This window comes from Dendronephthya gigantea, unplaced genomic scaffold, assembly GCF_004324835.1.
Source record: "Dendronephthya gigantea isolate DGI-Jeju-01 unplaced genomic scaffold, DenGig_1.0 000067F, whole genome shotgun sequence".
Lineage (NCBI taxonomy): Eukaryota > Metazoa > Cnidaria > Anthozoa > Malacalcyonacea > Nephtheidae > Dendronephthya > Dendronephthya gigantea.
Window position 1 is genome coordinate 127184 of NW_021163077.1, and position 22234 is coordinate 149417.

The 22234-nt window shown below is 36.8% G+C and overlaps 3 protein-coding genes across 3 annotated transcripts; all 3 read left to right on the forward strand.

Moving 5' to 3' along the window:
- The first annotated feature begins 3793 nt into the window (after window positions 1-3793).
- On the forward strand, window positions 3794-5393 carry LOC114530911 (endothelial differentiation-related factor 1-like). The gene is made up of 6 exons (XM_028552532.1): window positions 3794-3965; window positions 4060-4111; window positions 4416-4493; window positions 4571-4653; window positions 4738-4831; window positions 4909-5393. The coding sequence occupies exons 1-6, from the start codon at window positions 3888-3890 to the stop codon at window positions 4959-4961; spliced, it is 438 nt and encodes a 145-aa protein (XP_028408333.1). The 5' UTR covers window positions 3794-3887; the 3' UTR covers window positions 4962-5393.
- A 413-nt stretch (window positions 5394-5806) lies between these two features.
- LOC114530910 (calcium-binding mitochondrial carrier protein SCaMC-2-like) lies at window positions 5807-12473 on the forward strand. Its single transcript, XM_028552531.1, has 11 exons — window positions 5807-6070; window positions 7100-7226; window positions 7356-7443; window positions 7525-7639; window positions 7770-7878; window positions 8174-8223; window positions 8738-8890; window positions 9265-9372; window positions 10114-10281; window positions 10553-10703; window positions 10970-12473. Exons 1-11 carry the CDS (start codon window positions 5870-5872, stop codon window positions 11146-11148), a joined length of 1449 nt encoding a protein of 482 aa, XP_028408332.1. The 5' UTR covers window positions 5807-5869; the 3' UTR covers window positions 11149-12473.
- Window positions 12474-13686: 1213 nt separating this feature from the next.
- Window positions 13687-20701, forward strand: LOC114530955 (sarcosine dehydrogenase, mitochondrial-like). The gene is made up of 13 exons (XM_028552580.1): window positions 13687-13842; window positions 14969-15319; window positions 15671-15850; window positions 16293-16622; window positions 16966-17095; window positions 17308-17485; window positions 17642-17783; window positions 18009-18203; window positions 18317-18455; window positions 18736-18849; window positions 19002-19149; window positions 19543-19968; window positions 20292-20701. Exons 1-13 carry the CDS (start codon window positions 13702-13704, stop codon window positions 20554-20556), a joined length of 2739 nt encoding a protein of 912 aa, XP_028408381.1. The 5' UTR covers window positions 13687-13701; the 3' UTR covers window positions 20557-20701.
- Window positions 20702-22234: the final 1533 nt, after the last annotated feature.

Consider the following 22234-nt stretch of genomic DNA (forward strand, 5'->3'; position numbering starts at 1 on the left):
ACTTGGAAACCTAAATTTTTCATCTAGTACCTGTACCTATATAGTAACATTAAGCAAGCATTCGGTGTGATATGATTTTTGAAAAACATACATGTTAGTAGACATGCATGCAATTAACCTGAGGTTCTGATTTAAAAACATCCTTTTTATTTTAATACATTACTCAAGTCTCATTGACTAAACTTTTTCCAGTCTATTATAGTTGTAATTCGGGCTAGATTTACCAAAGGCGATTAAACGAACTTAGACAAGCAAAAGGTATAGTTCGTCTTCCAGTTCGTCTGTGTGTAAATCATCCGTGTTAGATAATAAATAATAATAAAAACTTATAAAAAAAAATATATATATAATTATATATATATATATATATATATATATATATATATATATATATATATATACATGCATGCAATCACTAAATTGAAAAGCAGAGCTTTTATATTTCTATACCCAATACATATAAAAAACACTGATTAGACTCATTTAAACTGCATTGTATTGTATAGTCATGCAGTGCACATTATAATATTGAATGTGGAATCAAGACAATATTGCATGTAACTCAGTTCCTCTAATTCTTAATTCCTTGATATGACATATGTACAGTAATTCCTTATAATAAGCCCATAGGCCTTGTCATGCACACACCGTCGTGATATGGGTAAAACCATCAAGTGAGTATAAGTATAGGGTTCAGAATGAACTGATGATACGTGTCGATGATGCATTGCTTCAGCCTTGTTTCTGTTGATGTTAAATTAACTTTGACGGGTTTCACCCAAGTTCTTTGTCTTGAGTTCATTTGCATAAAGTTCAGGTCTGTGTCGATAAGCACGACGTCTAAACGCCGCTTCACGTACGTGTTAGCTCGCTCGTAGACTAAAATCATGACGCGATAGTGCCGTCAGTGGAAATCCGCTTTATTCGTGCATGTACGCAAATAACTATAAAGAAGGCCATCTAGACTACAAACGTCAAATGCATGTTTGTACAAGATTTTGTACTCAAAAGATCGAAAGCAAAAGATTTTTTTGCACTGACGGAGTTTGTGAGTTGGGTATGGTTAATCAGTTTATTATCGCTAATTATTATCTTGATATATGTCAACCTTCCTCTACAAAGTGGAATAATTGTGATTTCTCATGCAGTATCGAGTGAGAAAACGTTTTAAATTTCGTTTACTAGTATTACACAACGTTTTCCAGAACCAATTGTAATCAGGCAGTATCGCAGACAGCAAAACCATCGGACTTATCGGGACTGATAAAAACAGTTAATTTTTTTCAGTTTTGAACGTTTATTTGGTAAATCATTTGAGCATTTCATTTCACGCAAAAACGTATGCAAACACTGACAATTTACGACTGGAATTCATCAAAGTATTTTGGAGGCTATTTTTGAAACCAGGAATAGGTAGAAGGGAAGACGGGGAAGGGAACACGGGAAACGATAAAAAATGAAGGAGAAAAGCCGGAATCTTTAAAACAAGAAAAACGAAAAGCTGGAGTCTTAAAAACAAGGAATGAGAAAAGCCGGAAAAACAGAAGAAAATACACAAAGAGACCAAACGAGGCAAATCTTGCACCAGTTTTTGGAAGTATGCTAACCTCTTTCAATGAGGAAACTTCGATTTTTTATAGCTGTTAAAATTGCTATTTTAAAGACTAATGATTATCTGTTATATGGGACATAAACTGTCACCGTCATGCAATCCTTGACAGAAAGGCTAATAGTGATAGTGCTAGTCTGTAAGTCAGGTCCCGACAACGTATAAACTTAATTTTTTTTCGCGACCTTTCGCCAGTTCTACTTCAGTATGCAATGTTTTAGCTTGGTTTATTCGCACTCGTTTTTGTCGGAAAAGGTATTGATTTTCATCCATTTTGCTCGACAACTATTACTTATCACTTATGGATGTCCCACCCAGCCAATGTGGTGGTGAGCTTAGATAGAGAAAAATATCAAAACGAGGATAAAAATCGAACCAAAATGAGAGTAAAACGAGGCTTATAGTTGGAATGTTGGATAATTAGCATTCAGTTTCTTTCAAGTTTCAACCTTTTACTACTTAAACTGCTGTTGTATCAACTGGGTCCCAGAGCTCTACGTCAGATTCGATTAAGATTACCTTTCAAGTTTCAAAATATTGTTGCCTTTCAGTTGTGTTTGTTGTCAGTCATTTATATCTTCACATTAGGAATTCTGAATACAAGGGTTCAACCACGAGCTGCCTTTTTTTGGCCTTTGAATACATATCAAACTCTTGTAGTACAAATTGGGACATTTGCCCTAGCTAGAGTCTAGTCTCTTTTGAGAGCAATACCGCGCGGCCATAAACAAAGATGGCGTTGAGATCGAAGCGAATTCATGAAGCGAATTTTGAAGCCGGCCCATCTCGGCGTTTTGCCGATGAATACATTAATAATAATGAGTTTTCGTCCGCAAACACGTCAACTAAAAGAAGATTCATAGCCATAGGTTTCTCCGTTCTTTTGCTCAGTGCCTCTCTTTTGATAAAGTATATATGAGTAAGCTGAAATATAGACACAGAGTGTTTATCAACTCCGAACAAAGATATTTTAAACTTTTAATATGGACAATCATCAAAAATTTATAATTTTAATACTTACTTGCTTATTTCGTAATTAAAAGAAGGAACTGTAGTCCGTAGAAAAGGCGTACTTTGTTCGTATTCATGCTCTATCCCTTCGACGGAATGAATTTATGAGGTAAACAAAACCAAAATCGAGAAAGAAACCCCGAAAAACCGAAGATATAGAGCCATTGGTCCACTCTTAATTCGCTTTGAATATGTATGAATTTGGTATCAAAATTTGCGCCAAATCATGTAGATTCCAAAAATGGAAGTAACTAGACGTCACAATGTATTGCAACAGCGCTAGCTCCAGTTTCCCTCTCACTTCCGCCGTGAGTAGGTCACTCAGCGGTGAAATTCTATAATAGCGGCGTACTAAAAAACCCCAAAGTCCAGGTCTAGAACGTGATGAATCTGTATGAAAATTGCATTACCAGACGTGCCGAAGGTGAAATTTTTAAATCCCGCTGGTAACTAAGATGTATTTTTTACGCACAACGCACGAGCAGGAAAAAACCACGAATTTTGAGTCAAATAATATAGCCGCGCAGCTGGAAGCGCGCTAACTTGAAACACGATATACCTTTTGTCTACACAGAGTTTGATATGTATGAATAATTAAATTTATATTTATATTTATATTTAGAACACTTACTTGTGATAAAAAAGCTTTTGTTTTAATAGCGAAGAATTTAGAAACCATCGATTGTTATAATCTATAAACCTTGTCTCATGAAGACAAAACGAAACTATTAAGCATTTAAGCTCAATGTAATATTTTCGTTTTGTCATCGACATCGTGAAATAAATTTTCCGGCTAAACTTAACTCTTTGCTTTTATTACAGGCAGTTGCTCTAATTTTTATATATCACGTTAAATGTAGTTATTTATATATTCGTAAGACAACAAACAGCTCGTAGTTGGAGGACCCTCTGCGTTCCTAAAGCGCCAATTCTTTGTTTGCGCATGACGTTTCGGCGCCATCTTTATTGACTTTACAAAGTTTTATTTCAAATTTTCAAAATAACCTTTCAAGTTGTTTTATCAACCTTTGCGCTCAGAGCTCAAGATTTAATTTCTGAAAGGAGAACCTGAATACACTAACAACAAATAGCTCGTACATCTCAAGAGTCGAGAGATGTGATCCTAACCATACTCCCCCCCTAAAATGATAATCGGCACGCCCTTCCCTGATTATTACGCGCTTGCATCATCATAGAATAACACTGTTTTGGAAATTTTACTCGTTTTTTTTCCAGCAAATTGTTTATTTTGTACTTTGAAATAAGAATGGCAGAAGTAGGATGGGATGAAGTTACCTATTTAACGAAAAGAACTCCAAAAGCCGGAGAAATGCGTTCTCAACAAGTATAAAAATTAATTACAATGTCAATGTGTATATATTATAGGAACGCTTTGGGATTATTAATTATACTTTAATTTTACGCCTATGTACATTTAGGCTGTTCAAGCAGCTAGGAGAGAAGGAAAAACAGTTGACACGTCGAAGAAATGTAAGCATATTCTATGATTAAATGTTTTAAGTTACCAATAATTTCAAAATAATTACAGTATATAAAGTTATAAGCGTGTGATGTGTTTTGTATAATTTCACCTCCCCCCCCCCCCCCTCTAAAGCCGGATCTGGTTCATTCATTGATGACATTGAGTTAACATACAACATACCGACTACACATTGAGTTAACATACAACATACCGACTACGCTAGTACACAAATTGTATATTGCATCGTGTAGATAGACCTTTAGGTGATGGACACACAATTTATGCAGGTCTTATATATTTAACCTCCATTAGTTTCTGCTGGACAGAACAGACAGCACTCTTCGGCTAAAGATACTGCCAAGCTTGATCGAGAAACAGAAGAACTTCATCGTATGTACAATATAGAAATGATTTCATAAAAACATGCTCTGTATCTGGTTGATATATGAAATTATTTACTGTTACAGATGAGAGGGTATCATTAGATGTTGGAAAAATCATTCAAAAAGGAAGAATGGAGAAGAAGATGAGTCAAAAAGATCTTGCCACAGTAGGATTTTTTAAGACAAATATTTTTTATTTTTACACCAATTGAAGATCATATTATAACATGTTTTTCTCCAATACTTTTAAGAAAATAAACGAAAAGCCTTCAGTAATTAATGATTATGAAGCAGGCCGGGCAATACCGAACAATCAAATCATGGCAAAAATTGAAAGGGCAATTGGTACAGAATTTTAATGCATTATCACATTTATGGTATTGCCTTTATCATAATTTTAATTGAATGTCTTTTTTGAACAGGACTGAAGTTAAGAGGAAAAGACAAAGGACAACCAATGGGTGGGAAAAAGTAACAATATTGATGCTCATGTTGTTAAATCTTGGCAGCAAAAAAAACGGTGGCAAATATATTTAATTTGTGCTGTAAATTCTTATCATTAAACGTTCTATTAGTTGAGTACAGTACAGTACAGTACAGTACATGGAAACTTACACATACCAAAGGGTTGTAGTCACTACACTAATAGTTTTAAGTTGGTTCAGATTAAATATAAACTGGTTTAAGGTATGTTTTATCTAGGATGTCTATCATCAAGTGCAAGGGGGAAGAAATCCCTTATAAAACTGTTAAAAAATGTTTAACAACAGTGGCTTATGACAACTTGTTTGAACAACTATCCATAACTATCCATTCAATGTACAATTTAGGAGCACATATGGTTTGATTTCTATAGATGAGGGAAATGACATTATTTTGTAGCACTTGTGGAGGAGTTGTCTTAATAGAAGGTGATTGTAAGGTTTTTTCTACCCATTGAAAAAACCTACTTGTAATTTTGTTGCAAGTGCTTGCATCTAATCAAAATCAGCATAAAGGCATTTGCAGCAAGCTTGCAAGTTGCATGGTCATTGTGATGAGTTAAGGGGCCTTTAAGGCCAGTGAGGTGGAAGAGGGGTTGGAAAAGAGGAATCCAACCTAGGATCCTGGATCCAACCTAGGTTAAGAAATGGGATTTTACCAGTAATTGCTTAGGTTCTGGTTATAGCCAGTGTTTAGTTAAAAATTTTTTTAGGTTAAAGTTAAGATTATATTCGTAGATTCTGAACATGCAATAACTAGCGATAAATGGACAACCCAGTTTGTATTCCAAACATTCCGAATGAGGTAGTTCATTACTTCATTATCAAAAGGTTTTTAAAATAAACCCGCGCGTGCAAAGTACACGCGAAAACAAACGCAAACGAGACGCCATATTTCAAGATGGCGGACTCGTCAGGTGAAACTAAAGATGCAGAAAGCGATATAAACGAAGACTTGTATAAAGGATACGAACACGATCCTGATAGGATTGAAAGACTTTTTAAAGATTTAGACCGGAATAATGACGGCAAAATCGATGCAGATGAGTTGGCGGCAGGACTGAAGAGACTTCGAGTGCGTCACTCAAAGGGTCAGCTGGAAGTAAGTTTTCTAAACTTTGTTTGGAAATGCCAGGTTTTTCTCGATTAAAATGATGAGGGTAAAGAAAGGCCCAGGTATCATAATGCTCTTGCAAGGCTTCTGTATCATGAAGCATAGTACCTAACTGCTGCACAGTACAAACAGGTTTTTTATAATAATAGTTTTGTCCTACAGTCCTACTTTGGTTTTAAATCATCATTTCCTGATAGCTTTTATTTTGTTTAGAGAGTTATAATACTTAATGCGAATTTCAGATATTTTAAATGCCTGTTTGTAATTTCACGAGAGTGTATGTATTTAAAATGCTATTCCTTTCAATAAATTATTTTAAAATTGCCAAAATAATTCCTGCCGATTGATGCATGTCATAATATTGCCATTAGCACCATGACATTGCTGTTTTATTTGTTTTGGATATCTAATAATCCCTGAGCTATTATCTAGTTCTTTAGTGCTATTAGCCAGTTCTTTATGTAATATGTTTTTCCTGCTATATAATGTTGCGAACTTCTTGAGATACTGTGGAAAAGATTACAAGAATGCAAACATGAACTAGAAAATTATACCTGTATATAGTTACTGTATATTAATTTAACTGATGAGTAGTCAAACCATGTTTCCTTTCAGTCCTATTCATTATGAACATTGTAATTTTCAGCTGTGTTATATAGGGTAGATATATATTTGTACTTTCATTATTCAATAAAGTCTTAGTTGACTGGAAAAATGTGGCAACATTCCATTATGTTCCAACATACCACTATGACTTAAATATAACCAAATAGGAAATAGACTCTTTCACATTGGTGCATTATTAGGTTGTCTATCAGCTGATAGTTTGGAGTGTTAAATGCACTATCTTGAAAGTATAACAAAGTTTACTTACATTGCCAATCCCTCTTTGAGACACTAAAATAGAGCATAATACGATTGACCAATGTGCTGTTATTGTTAAACCTGAGTTTTGCTAAAAATGTATGCCCTTGAATTTTTCCTCAGGTTAAATGTGGGAATTTTTTTATATTTAAGAAAATTATGTCACTTGGTGATCAAAGCAAGGATGGTTGTTTATCGTTTGATGAATTTTTAAAATATATGTCAGACCATGAGAGAAAATTGTGGCTGGTTTTCAAGTCAATTGACACTGATGATAACGGTAGGATAGTGTCTGTACTTGCTATTTGTAGAAGGGGATTTTCAATCAGCTATCAAGCATTACAAATTTTATACAAATTTTATCCCATTGATCTGGTTTTGTGTTTAGTAACACTGCTTTTGTTGGTAGGTGAAATTAGTATAACTGAGCTTAAAAAGGCTTTTAAGAAGATGAATGTAAATGTGACTGAAAGTGAAATACATTATCTCTTAAAATGGTATGTATATAATAAACTTATTTACTCTTCCAAGTGTGTTGACAAGTATGTTGACTCACTATATCAATAATATATTTACAGTATGGATACAGATGGTTCATTGAAGATAGACTGGAATGAATGGAGGGAATATCATTTATTAAATCCTAGTGGACATTCAATGCATGATATAATGCAGTTTTGGAGGCATTCCAGTGTAAGTTACATGTGCTATTATCACAGGAAAAGCAAGGGATGGTAATAGAAAATCTAAATGCTAATAATAATACAAATTATAATTTATTTAGTATCACTGGATGAATTAACAGATAGTTTTTTTATCAAAGTATATAGATATAGGTGAGGACTTTGCTGTTCCAGATGAGTTTACAGTTGAGGAGAAAATTACAGGAATGTGGTGGAGGCAGTTGGTGGCAGGAGGTGGTGCTGGTGTTGGTAAGCCATGGTCATGACTATCATCCTCAACATTTTCTTTAAATCCTGAAATATCCCAGCCCTGGTGAAATACTATTTTCACATCTTATATTTGAATACAAATAATAACTTAATGTCCACTACTACATGACCCTAATTTATTGTTTTTTGCTCTAACATAATTTCTGGATTGAACTATGAACATTTAAATGGCATATTGTCAGACATATTTTGATCCTGTCATTATTACATCATCTAAATACTATTTTTTTAAGAAACACTTGGGTTGAGAACTGATTTATTCCTTCTTTCTTAGTTTCTAGGACGTTTACTGCACCATTAGATCGTTTAAAAGTTTTACTACAGGTTCGTAAAAGGACTCAAGATTTCAGCTTACACACACATGGCACCCATCCTAAATACAAAGTAGTAACATATTTCACATTTTCTGCGACCCATTTTGTACACTTTACGAACAAAGAAAAGTCCACAGAATTGGAGAATGTTAACTAATGCTCTTAAAGAGACATAGTATACGTAAGAATCACTGGCGTTTAGCCAGAGTCCGGTGTTGAATTTTATACTTTCCATGAAATTTATTTTCAATGAAAGTCTTGCAATGCATTCTTGCACCGAAAACCTTTGAGATTCCAAAACTAGATCGTTACTATTGAACTTGCTTCCTCCGCATCTCTTATGTATTAAAAATAGGCATATTTGGCTTGCACTAGCTGTGTCGGGGAAGCGAGAAAACGTTTTTCCTCGCCTTCCATGACACAGCCAACCCATACCTAATAACCTGATATAATTTAATACATAAGAGATGCCTGCGCAGGAGGTTATCGAACAAGCGATTAAACTCCATTTTACCCGGTTTCAGGTAAAAGCCACAGGCAGAAACAATCTGGGAGTGTTGTCAGGCATGCGTAAATTAGTGGAGGAGGGAGGTGTGAGATCATTATGGCGAGGAAATGGTGCTAACGTTATCAAGATCGCCCCGGAATCAGCTGTGAAATTTTTCGCCTATGAAAAGGTATCCTATGTGATAAGAAGTGGCTACTGAGGGATTAAATGTTATTCAAACGCGATTAAACCACTATATATATATATATATATATATATATATATATATATATATATATATATATATATATATATATATATATATATATATACGGGGAAAAAGGCCCTGTTGTGTAAAACTATACTATCTCCATAGTTTAATCGTAGATGAGTCCAAAATTCTGACTGACCATTTCTGTCACTAACAATAGATATAGTAACTTCCTATTTTATACCCTATATATCCTATTTACCCCTCCACGGTATTGTTAATCTATGTAGTCTCTAAATGGTATGCATTTGATTTGGCACATCAAATTGTTCGTGATTTTGTGTATTTCTCAGGCCAAGAAACTTTTTATGACACACGATGGTCAGATAGAACCTTGGCAAAGATTGATAGCTGGCAGTTTAGCAGGCATTGCTTCACAGTCTTCAATTTATCCTATGGAGGTAGGAATGAATTGGTAATTAGGTGTTTCAGGTGCTAACTGGTATTGGGAGGCTATTCACTGACCACTACGTTCATGATATCCTTGTGGGTAAATTGAGTTGCAAACCATAACAGCCTTTTTGTAGAATACTATTTTCTGCCTATACTGGGCAAACTGAACACGCTTGAGCGTGTTTGGATTTTAAGTAAAGACGTTACCTGCAAACGATTTTCAGAAGCTCGCTTGAAGTATTGCGAAGATTTTCATATATCTAAGGTCACGCTACAGGCCCCAAATGCTACACTACTTTTAGGTTTGCTTTTGCTGAAATTGACTTTCTGAATTAGCACCGGGCGACCTGGCCCCTACCACAATTCATAGCGGCATTAGCTTCATGTTTGTTCGCAGAATTCATTGCAAAACAACGCCTTAAAATTTAAGAAATCTGTAATATTCACGTCGTTCAAACAAATAACATGATAGCTTGTTTTAGAATACAGTGGCGTCGCCAGCATGATAAGTTGGGGGGATGGGCATATTCATATACTCGTGTTTTACATTATTCATTTCTTTTCAAATTGATTGTTTTAACGGTCTGTGAACATGAATATACATGAATATGTTATCGATACTGGCGACGCCACTGTTAGAATACGAGCTACATTAGACTGTCACAACTCACAACACTTGAGACATCTTTTTTTATTGCAATTTTTTAAATACTGATATAGGCTAAAATAACTTCTACTCCTTGCTCTAGGTGCTGAAGACGCGCCTGGCATTAGCACGAACAGGACAGTACAGTGGACTCGTACATGCCACAAAGGTTATTTTGGAGAGAGAGGGGTTGCGAAGTTTTTATAGAGGATTGGTGCCTAGTTTGATAGGAATAATCCCGTATGCTGGTATTGATCTCGCTGTTTACGAGGTACGAAAGACATATTTTCACATTATTTCAACACTTTTTAAATACCTTTCACTAGCGCTCGATTTAACTGACGATAAAAAAGAGCCTGCTTCTGTCATACTGATTATCTGTCAGGAAAATAATTTCTGCCAGGAAAATTATTTCTAGGATCACTGGTATGGATGGTATTCCGATCATGCGTAGATCATTAAAAGGAGGTCGCATCAACGGGGTGGGCGTATGGCGTCGTTACACTGTAGTACAGTTGACGTTTGCTTCTCTTTCATTATAGACTGTGAAACAATCATGGTTGAACTATCATAAGAATGAATCAGCAGATCCGGGTGTGTTAGTTCTATTAGCATGTGGTACGATATCCAGCACTTGTGGTCAGTTGGCAAGTTATCCCCTGGCTTTAATCAGAACCAAACTTCAAGCTCAAAGTAAGTGTGATAAACCGGAAAATGTATGATTTTTGAAACATAGTCTGTGGTTTGGAACGGGGTTTTTGTTAAGGACCTTCACCTGAAAGGTCGAATGGGTGAAAGGGTTTTTTAGGGGCCTTTTTTTTCATCCTAAATTTTTTTCTCGAGCCTACAATCTTTAGCTCGAAGGGAGGATTGCAGGCTCAGTGTTTAGATTGCAAATTCCCCAATCTCGTTATTCAGTGGACTGCTCAATTGCTAATGAGAGATTCTTTCACCTCTAGCTGGTGTGGGTCGTCATGAGACAGTTCGAGAATTAGTCTCCAATATATGGCAAGCAGACGGGATACGTGGACTGTATAGAGGGATCATACCAAACTTTATGAAAGTAATTCCTGCAGTTAGTATAAGTTATGTTGTTTATGAAAAACTACGGACGTCGCTTGGAGTTGCGCCAAGCTGACTGACCAGGGCTGCGGTGGGACGACGAGAGACCCAAAATCACGCGTCACGCACGTGATATACGAACGTGATGTATGCAATTTTTAACATTCTTGACCGCCTTGGTCATGGTTATTTTATGTGCGCTAAAGCACTTTTCCACAATGCCGAGTCCGAGGAAATGAATTGAACTCATAATCGACCTAATTTCCCATACAAGAGTGTACGACAAGATCCACAAGGCCAGAAGGAGCAGAAGTTTTAAGAGCACCGCTAAAAGGCGACACACACCGGACCCGATCCACCAACGCGACGCGATTTTTACGAATTTTTTAGTTTTCAAAAGCAACTAAGTTTGATCATGTTATCATATTCTTGATAATTACTGAAGGAGAGCATATTTTGACATGTCTGAGGCCTATAGCTCTCAAAAATTACGTCGCGTCGGCGAATTGCGTCCGGTGTGTGGGAACCCTTTAAGAGCGCGATTTTCACGCAGCCGAGACCATGGTTACCTGAATACCCATGGTCAGTAACAATGTACCTACCAGGTTTTCACCCGATCCGAATTGCCTTTACAGTTTATATGATTGTGAAAAATGACTGGTAAAGATTATTCAAATCGTGGCGAAATTATTTAAAAAGTAATTTTAAGGAATTATATCAGTATAAGGAGTATACAGTAGCCGTACTCAAGTTTAGGGCATCTCTGCACGAGCTGCAATAGTGAGCAAGCCTGTTTAGCATGTCGATTGGCCGAAATGTTGAGTAGCTGGCATGTCATCGACGACCATTACTTTGGAAGGTCGATTAAGTGGAATCGCGGGAGGGGAGTCCACTGTAAGGCTCAGTGTCCTACTGTATGTTTTCTATACTGTGTGATTATTAACCTTACCAGCCGTGAAAAGTTTACTGATAATCTACGGTTTTTAAATACCAGCAAATGCTGGTTTCCAATCAGGAATATTATTTCCAGGATCAGATAAGAAAAGAAAAATTGTAAAGACCCGCTCAAACGTTTTCCTGTGCGATTTTCTCCTTTTGATAGATGTGAACGAGTATTTGTTATTCATTCACTTGTTCACATCTCTCAAAATAATCCCACAAAAATTCGCAGCAATAATCTGAAGTGAAATGTACCTTTATTAAAGCCACTAGTATTTGTCGAAGGCTTACAGATAAAAGAAGCTTTCTTGCCCGATCTAGTCCACAGGTTTTAGTTCTCAGCGGTTAGTGTCTAAACAAGGATCGCAAGTTCATTTTTCGCAAGTATTAATGATTGACTAAACAATTTAAAATGCGTTTTACGCTAATATTTATACCAATCATGTATATATATACGTATGAGAGACGAATATATTATATAAATTTCGAACAAATGTCTTTTTCTTATGCTTGTAGTTAAAACGTTTTAAATTGTACCCCATTTTTTGGTCAGAAGGTATGTATTCTATTACACATCATCCTCAGGCAAATCCCGATCATTCTCAGGAAATATGAAATTCAAATAGGTTGGGCCTGTTATCACCCTCCCAAGAACAAGTATCCAACGGGGGGGGAGAAGATTGCAAATTTCTCGTTGGGCTGACAAATCTTCTTTTCCTGGATAGATGAACCAGGCTTTGTTACCAATTCATTGGTTAATAATTTAAAACTCTGCGCAATTACATGAAAAATTTTCAGCTCCAATGCTGCGTTCAACTTGGGGTCGCAATATAAAGTACCCGAGCAAAAATTAATACATATCCCGGGCATTGTCAATGTTTCAACCCAGGGCTGGTGTTATTTACTTTTATTGAAATTTTCTATTATGTAAATAATAAAATAAATAATAACGTATGTATATAATAATAAGTATTTCATATTATTATATACATACGTCATTCGCTGTTCATGCTATGGGGTCGTATGCAAATGTTTATCATTATAATTTTGGCTAAATTTCGCCAATTTAAATTATTCTTGCTTTCTTCATCCCAATTTTTATTATAAATTGACAACATTTTAACATATAATGGGTCGCTTTGCTCGAGGATACTAATTACATTGAAATAGCGAAAATAAATCGTACTAAGCGTACATAAAACAATATTCAGAACAAAGTAAGATTATAAAGCAATAAGAAGGAAACAGTAGGGGGCTCAAACGGGAACTAGCTTCGAGAGCAACTTCCGCCAACTTCCCATTCTATCCTCCTCCCATATCGAGCCCCTGCCCTGCCGCGTAAAGCCCTAATTCCACGGGCTAAATTTTCAAGCGAAATGCGAAATATTTCGCCTGCTTCTTTTGAATTGCGAGCGTTGAACCTTGGAATTAGGCCCTAACTCATTTATTTGAGGTCTAATTCGCTTAACGTGAACAAAACTGAATTAATTGTTTACGTGTGCGTTTTACTCATTTCATCCCAAAAAATTTGCTTCCTGAGAAGGTTATGTAATGTAGCCTCTTTCCTGCTTGATGTTTTGGGCACGTGGGGAAATGCGACGTTTTGATTGGGCTACGTCATGAATGGTTTACGTCGCACTGTGGTGTGTAATAAATTTGTAATTCTGTAGCAATTAGAACGTCGAGTACGATGTTAGCTCTTGCGAAGTTTGTTAAGGCCAGGGACTTCTGGGGTGCTTACCGACAATCAAAAAATTTTCCATCAATTCATTGTGGTGTTCGTTGTTCAAGCCAAGATGCAAGTGCCGGCGTACCTTACAAAACATTGCAGGTAATCCATGTGCTGTTGCTGATGTAGCTTGGAATTTTATTGATAGATGGAAATTTGATGCAGAGAGATCTCAGACTGGTATACGTCTGTACAGAAGACTCCTTGTTAGGGCCTAATTCCACGGGCGCTTTTTCTCGGCGAAATGCGAAATATTTCGCCTGTTTCTTTTGAATTTCGCTTGAAAATTTAGCCCGTGGAATTAGGGCTTTATAAGAGTCTTCTTGTCTTTATAATATTGCTTTGTAATTTCGGGGATTTAAAAGTTAGATTGAATATTATATTCCTATTTGTGTATATTTATCATATTCATATTTATCCCCATACTCGGTTGTCAGAATGTCCATGGCCCTATTTTTTGTAAATATTTGATTCTACTTAATAATTTTTATGTAATTGGGCAAAAATCTTAACAAAAAAGGTCGCGATTGTTCAAAGACGACGCAGCATAAAGAGATGCAGCTTTACACTAAACACGAATTCTTAAAAGAAAAGGTGCTCGATAGGGGGGTCTTTCATTGCCTTTATTTTAAGCACAACACTATTAAACAGCGATGCTTTTTATCAACAACGCGAAGGGCTCAAGGATTTGCGCCAGACGATCATGCTAGCCTGTCTAATGTCTATGAAGCAGTGTGTTTATTTCTAGCCATTTCTGTAGCAAATCTATCTCGGCTTGCAGAAAGATTGATAACATTTCCCTATTCTGCAGTGCTGGGGCCAGTTGTATTGATAAAAGACTGGTTAAATTTTGACTGTAGTTAAAGACAGAATTGGCCAATCAGAGTTGTGTATTTCTGAGCTAACTTGGATTTAACTATGCAAAATGTAGTTAAAGAATTTTTTTACAATAGCCCCTTGGCCCCCTGATGATTAAAGGTCAAGTCCTTATGCATCACCCATTGCGCTTGAGTGTGCTTCGAGTTGTTGACATCTTTTGAATACACTGCTGTGTATAAAGGATTTTTTTGGTAATTCAGTTATGAAAAATTGTGTGCTTTATCAAAGGTTAGAAATGGGTTAGAAATGTGATTGTTCAATGAAAAAAAATCAAGATTTGTTCTAGATATTTAGAAATTTTTGGTGACCATTGACCTGCGACAGGCCATAATGCCTAATATTTTTATAGAGCGATGACACAAGACCACCTGATGCTGTTCCTAATGAAGCTGATGTCGTCATCATAGGTGGCGGCTCTCTAGGGTCCAGTACTTTATATCACCTCACTAAGCTTGGTGTAAAGAATGCCATCTTGCTGGAAAAGAGCCAACTTACGGCAGGCACAACCTGGCACAGTGCTGGCCTTGTTTGGCAACTACGACCTAGTGATGTGGAAGTGGAACTACTCGCTCATACCCGGGCCTTAGGCAATGAAATTTTAGAGGAGGAGACTGGACTATCAACTGGATGGATTGGAAATGGGGGTCTTTTTATTGCTGACAATAAGGAAAGACTGGATGAATACCAGCGACTAATGACGGTTGGTTCTATGATTGCAGCATTATTACCACACATTAATGATTGCTAATCCAGAAAAAATCTTCAGGAATTTGTTGAATGAAACCCTTTTCAAATAACTATACCTTTTGCGGTTTTGCCTACTTGTTTTGTCTCCCAATCCCCTGATTATGATTGGTTAAGTTTAACATCAACTATAAAGACTGGCCATGGTATCAACAGTATGTGAAAAGGCTCAAAAGAGTAGCTCCAAAAATGGTGGTTGTAATGGTCATCATAAAAAAGCAACTGTTTATTTATTTGACCATTATGACCACCGTGATTGACAATTGCTTATATGATATCATTGATATGCCATTTTTTTTTTCTATAGTTAGGTAAAGTTTTTGGTGTAAATTCTCATGTTTTATCACCAAAAGAAACAAAAGAAATATACGCTTTGATGAATGTTGATGACTTATATGGCACATTATACAGCCCAGGTGATGGAACCTTAGACCCAGCAGGTTGGGCAAGTACATTGACAAGAGCTGCCAAGAATGGTGGTGCACAGGTAGTCACTGACACTACTGACTAAATCCCTTGTTTTTAACCCACTGCCCTTTACTGAGAATTCATAAAAATGATAAAAAGAGGAAAGTGAATATAGAAAACGTTTTATTTTGTATTTGTTTGAATCAAAAAAGCATACATACCCAAAGAGCACCTCTTGCAAACCCAAGAGCATAGTAGCCCAACAATGAGGTTAACAGTTTTTGATGAAATAAGTCCATCATAAGACTGATTAACAGAAACTCTCGCCAGACTTCATAAATTTAGACCGCGCGCTGCAGTACGTGAACGTCAGGTCACGTATACGTATATATATAGTATATTAGACTGTCTGTTAATCAGTTCTGCCCAATACGACGGATTTCTATTGTAAACTATCGCACTTACAAAATAAATCCGCCTGAAAGAACTGAATATATGAATAAAATCGATATTATTCTTAGGTCTTTGAAAACTGCCCAGTCACAGGAATTACTACCAGCGTCGATGACCTAGGTGTAAAACGCGTGACAGGTGTTGACACACCTACAGGACATATTAAGACAAAGGCTGTGGTGAATTGTGCTGGGGTATGGGCACCGTATCTTAGTGAGATGGTTGGAGCCGCTGTACCATTGGTCGCGATGTATCATTCGTACATTGTTACAGAGAGAATAGAGGGGATACAGAACATGCCGAATGTCCGTGATCACGATTTGTCTGTTTATCTGAAGTTACAAGGCGATGGTTTGTCTGTTGGTGGTTATGAACATAATCCAATATTTTGGGACAATGTGAGCATAAATGATTGAAAATTATAACTCTGATTACGCTATTTTTTCCCGTGAGAACAATAACCTACACATATTTATCTGGGTACTCACCCATATAGACATTTTATCCATATGGTTATTTTATCCGTATGCCAACACGTTTTGCCATGATATTTTGCTTGCCAGAAATTAATGCTTGCATAGCAAAAGTTTATATATTTTGGGAAGTCAAATACCACCCTTATATATTTGGGTAATCAAAATGGTAGAATGCGAAAGGGTATACCATAAGCCGGAAAGCATCCCGAAGTGCAAAATTGAATGGAAAACTTGATACGTTTAATGAATTTATTTCTTTGTTCAGGTGAGCAAAGATTTTGCTTTTGGTCTTTTTGATCTTGACTGGGACGTATTCAGTGCTCATGTCGATGGCGCTGTCCACAGAGTTCCAGCAATTGGAGAGACTGGGGTCAAGTCAACCGTGTGTGGACCAGGTAATGAAATTAGAAATAGTTTACGGTAAATATTAAGATGCTGTACTTCTTCTAAGTTCATCATCCTTATTTGACTAACACGACGTTGTTAGTATTGGAAGGGACTATTAGATGTAAATGGAGCAACATAGAAACCTTCCTGCAGTAACCCACAGTTCTTTATAACTCACTGTATTTGTGTACTGTTCATCTAAGAGATTTACTTTCACCAGAGTCCTTCACCGCGGATCACAAACCATTGATGGGCGAAACTCCTGAGTGTCGAGGTTTTTATCTTGGGTGTGGTTTCAATTCTGCTGGCATCATGTTGTCAGGGGGGTGCGGAAGAGAGTTAGCCCAGTGGATTGTTCATGGTCATCCAACACTTGATATGTATGGATATGATATTAGGTAATATATAGAGCTTGTTTAAGCTAAATTACATTAACTAGAATATGCTTCCTTTATACCAGGGCGAGCTTCCATCATAAATAATTGATTAAACGTAGTCCTAGTGTACCAACTTATTACTTAATACTCAATTACTGTTCATTATTTTGTTTCTAGACGTTTTCACTCATCTTTAACCTCAAATGATAAATGGAATCGCGAGAGAAGTCATGAATCGTATGCGAAAAATTATAGCATTGTTTATCAACATGACGAGCCTTTAGCGAGCCGGAATATGAGATGTGATCCATTTCATAAGGTGGGCATTTTTGACGTCGGGCAGGAAGCTTGTAGTTTTATTGTTATTATATAAATATAATCCTATAAGAATTTCGAATGGATTGGTTGTTTACTATCATTTTTTTGTGACAGAAAAGTAGAATTCTCGATCCTCATATAACCATTATCTTAATCTCAACCGTAGTCATCGTGTGTAACTTGGAAAGTGGTGTAGAAGTTATCTGACATCATTATGCCTTGTCAGGTCTTACTAGATGCTGGATGTGTATATCAAGAGCGCTTAGGATGGGAAAGACCCGGATGGTTCGCTCCAGGCTCCAAACCAATACTCAATGAGTATGACTTCTACGGTGCTTATGGAACGGAAAGAAAAATTTCTAAATACGAAGAGCTGCTGACAAACGATTACACGTTTGATTTCCCCCAACATCACGACATTGTAAGTAGAAATTTATCCCTTCGCAACGTTTCATATTTTATAAAAACCTCATGCCAGCTTGGCAAAGAAATATCCTGGGCATGCTTGCTCTTATATTTTTTATTATCTGCCAGATTGGCAAAGAATGTGAAACTTGTCGAACGAAAGTCGCTGCATTCAATATGTCGTATTTTGGAAAGTTTTATATCACTGGGCCTGATGCACAAACGGCTGTTGACTGGATATTCTCCAACAACATGCAGAAACCTCCAGGTATGCTTGAAACTTCTAAGTCAGTGTATTGCGTGACTAGCAAGGGCGGGTACAAAAGACGACATCTTATCGTGGAATTTTTTCAGACCTCGTTTTGGATATCTTTATTCTTCCACACAAACAATTGTTTCCTCGCAGGTAGTTTTGACACGAACCTCGGCGATTTATGATCAAATTCTACCAATCACACACAATCATGTTTGGGATGTCTTTTTCAGGTAGTTCAGACAAATGATCCGTGCGTTTGATCAGGACCATGCATGGTAAATGTTTGTTTTAGGTTCAACAACCTACACATGCATGTTGAACAAGGACGGAGGGGTCCAGGCTGACGTCACAGTTTCTGTGTTGGAGGACGAGAGTTCTCATGAAGCTCTGTCACCAAGCAGTGATGGTAAGAATAGCATGACGAATAACGTAGCACTGACGACTAGCATTCGTGCATGTTGCTAATATATTTGGTGGGTGATAATACCATATGGTAGCCATGGTAGTTGCATGATGGTGGTGGGTATTAGCATTTGTCTCTGTATGTGATTTCACTAGGGAGAAGTTTCTATGTTGCTGTTGGTGGTGGTATTGCAGAATACGCTTGGTGTCACATAAAGAAAATTATAGAAGACAATAGGTTTGACTGTAGATTGGTTGATAAATCAGAAGACATGGGTATGTTAAGTATCCAAGGACCAAAGAGGTATGGAGTCTTTTTTTTCTTACTCGTAGGATTTTCAGAAACATTTTAATTTTTTATACGATCACACTACCAACTCTTGGTAATAGCAAATTAAACTAACCGCTTCATTTGTACCATGAGAACAATTTTTGCCAAGTTAGGGTAAAGTTTTGGCATATAGCGTTTTATCAGTTTATCTAATTAACAAGTTTTCTTCAGTCCTGCACGTTGGGAAAGATTTTACCGCAGTCATTCTGCAACTAATTCATGGTTTTTGTCACTAAAAAGTCTCAATATATTTTTGCCTGTCTTTGTCTCCTACGAAAGTGCAATTTCACCCCAAATTGCGTTCAGTTCATAAAAGCTGCATGTCCAAGTTCAGTTTATAAACACCGTTTTCAATTTCCATTTCAGTCGTGAAGTACTTCAGCCATTATTGAACGTCGATTTGAGCAACGAAGCGTTCGCGTTTTCAACTCACAAGAAAGCACAAATTGCAGGTCATGACGTGCGCATATTACGCTTAACCTTCGTCGGGGAGCTTGGTTACGAGTTGCATATACCAGCCGAGTCGTGTATTCCTGTTTACAACGCCGTGATGGCAGAAGGCGAGAAACATGGCATCATAAACTCAGGATATCGTGCTATTGATAGTCTCAGTATTGAAAAAGGTTTCAAACATTGGCATATGGACATTCGTCACGACGACACACCGCTGGAAGGAGGACTGGCATTCACGTGCAAAATGAAAACTGATACCCCTTTTCTCGGACGAGAAGCGCTTGAAAGACAGAAGGCCGAAGGATTAAAGAAGAAACTAATATGTTTGACTTTAGATGAGTAAGTAACTTTTTTAGTTCATTACCTTGATTTCGTTTCGCCACATTCGACAATGACGACCAGTTTAGCTGCGTGCATTTGATTGTAGATAATGTCGGTAATGCAGGTTAAAAGATTGTAGATAATGCAGGGTAAAAGTAATGTCGGATCCTGCTCATAACAGCAAGGGACAGGCTAATTCGAAAATTGTCATATATAACCATAGCAAACCAAACCCTTGTTTTTGTTAGTGCCACCTTTTACTATGATTTTGTGCCATTAACTGCCAGCACCCTCCCCATACTAATCGAATGGGCTTGAAATACATTTTCTTCTTCGTTCAGCCACAAAGCTCTTCATGGTTTAGAAGGTATTTACCGAGACGGACAGCCTATCGGATATCTCCGCCGGGCGGATTTCGGCTTTTCTGTCAACAAAACCATTTGCTACGGTTACGTCACTCACCCAGATGGTGACGTCATCAAGAATGATTTTCTCAAGGCTGGCACCTACTGTATTGATGCGATGGGGGAAATGCATCCAGCTACCCTTTACCTCAAACCTGTATTTGATCCGAAAAACTTAAGAGTGAAAGGAGTATATGAATAGTTAGTGAATTAATCTATTTGTAGTGGTATTACTTTAAAAGTATAAATTTTTTGATTTTTTTTGTAAATGTAATTCAAGGATCGTCGGGGAAAAATACAGAAATATTAGATATGATCTCTTAATAAATGATTGAAATTTTTTTTTATATGTGAGTCAAGGATCTTCTGGTAAAATACAGAAATATTAGACATCTTAGTCTATAAAGAGGGACAATTTTGATAGCCGTGAATTTGCCCAATGATTTTACTCTAGTCACTGAATGTATAGTGATACTTCTCTCATTCAGACCAGGCAGTTGAAGCATACACCCTAGGATGGTGAAGGTTATTGATTGTTTGAATTGTGGTGACAAATGTGTACGTAATTTACGTATTTCAGGTGACGCCCGTGACGGACAAGTATAATTTAGAAACCGATATTATACTTTTAGTTGAGTGTAGAGTAACTTTTGGAGCTAAGACATGAATTGCAACTCTGGAAACTTTGGAAACTTTGTATTGTGATGAGTCAAATATTCTGTTCAGTCACTCAGGTTTCATAGTGTAAACCAACGTGAGGCCTTCAAAACTTCTTTCTGATCGGAATGAGAAGAAGACGCATAATAACAGCAATGGCTGCATGATTTCACTTCCAAACACATGGTAAGTATCAATAGTAAGATGTTTGTTTTTATCGTAAAAGGTTTGATGGTAAGTATATTTGTTGAGACATCTTAACAGGAATATTGCATTTCTGTCCTAATGGTTCCTTTTCAGTTTATCTTATAAATATAACAGTGTTAATTGCCATTCCGGCTCAAATTTATTCACTGGATATAGTTGATTTAAATTACCTCCGGACTAATGGATAGTTTTTTATGCCCTGAATAAGGTTGTATTCAAGGTATTCAAGGCTTTGTGCAACCTGCAAATAACGCGCTCGATAAAAGCTTTTAGTTGGAAAGCGTAGTACTAGTCTGGTCGTCATTTTTATCCATTTTTACTAGAAAAAACCTAAAGGCTTTCGGAAACTGCCCCCTGGTGTGATTTAGGGTTATGTTTAAGTTTTTAGAATGTTGGTAAAGGGAAAGCCGGTTAACAGGTGCAGGAAAAACCTTTACTATTGGGTTAAAATGGGGGGGGGGGTGTAACAGACTGTACTGTAAGGGGTAGTCAGGCTACCGAACTAACAGACGGGTAAGTTAGACGCGAATCCTTTTTCCGGGTTACTCAGAACTCAAAAACTCGTCTTATAATAAACAAAATTATTGTCGTTATAATAAGTAATAACGAACCTTTTTAAGCATTACCCAATCAGTCATACGTCTGAATTTATCCATCCCTATTCATTTAGTCGGTTTTTACACTCTATACACTTTTCCGTCTAAGATGCGTTCTAAACGGTCTATAGAGTATGGACCCTACCCGTTCGCAAGAGATAGTTGTTCAAGTTATGAAAACGTCCGATGTAAATAAGAAGAAACAATTAAAAGTTTTGAAAAATCTGCTACTAAATAAAATCTGTAAACGTATCTAGTTTTTTTCATGGGCCAGCCTTATCAATCAAACGTAATCTTTATTTGGTTAATAACTAGATATTTATCGCACACGTGATTAGGTTTGTGTTTAATAATTAACGAAAATTGTCTTGACGAGAAGTTCATTAAAATTCCTTTCAGTTGTAATAGACATATATGGCT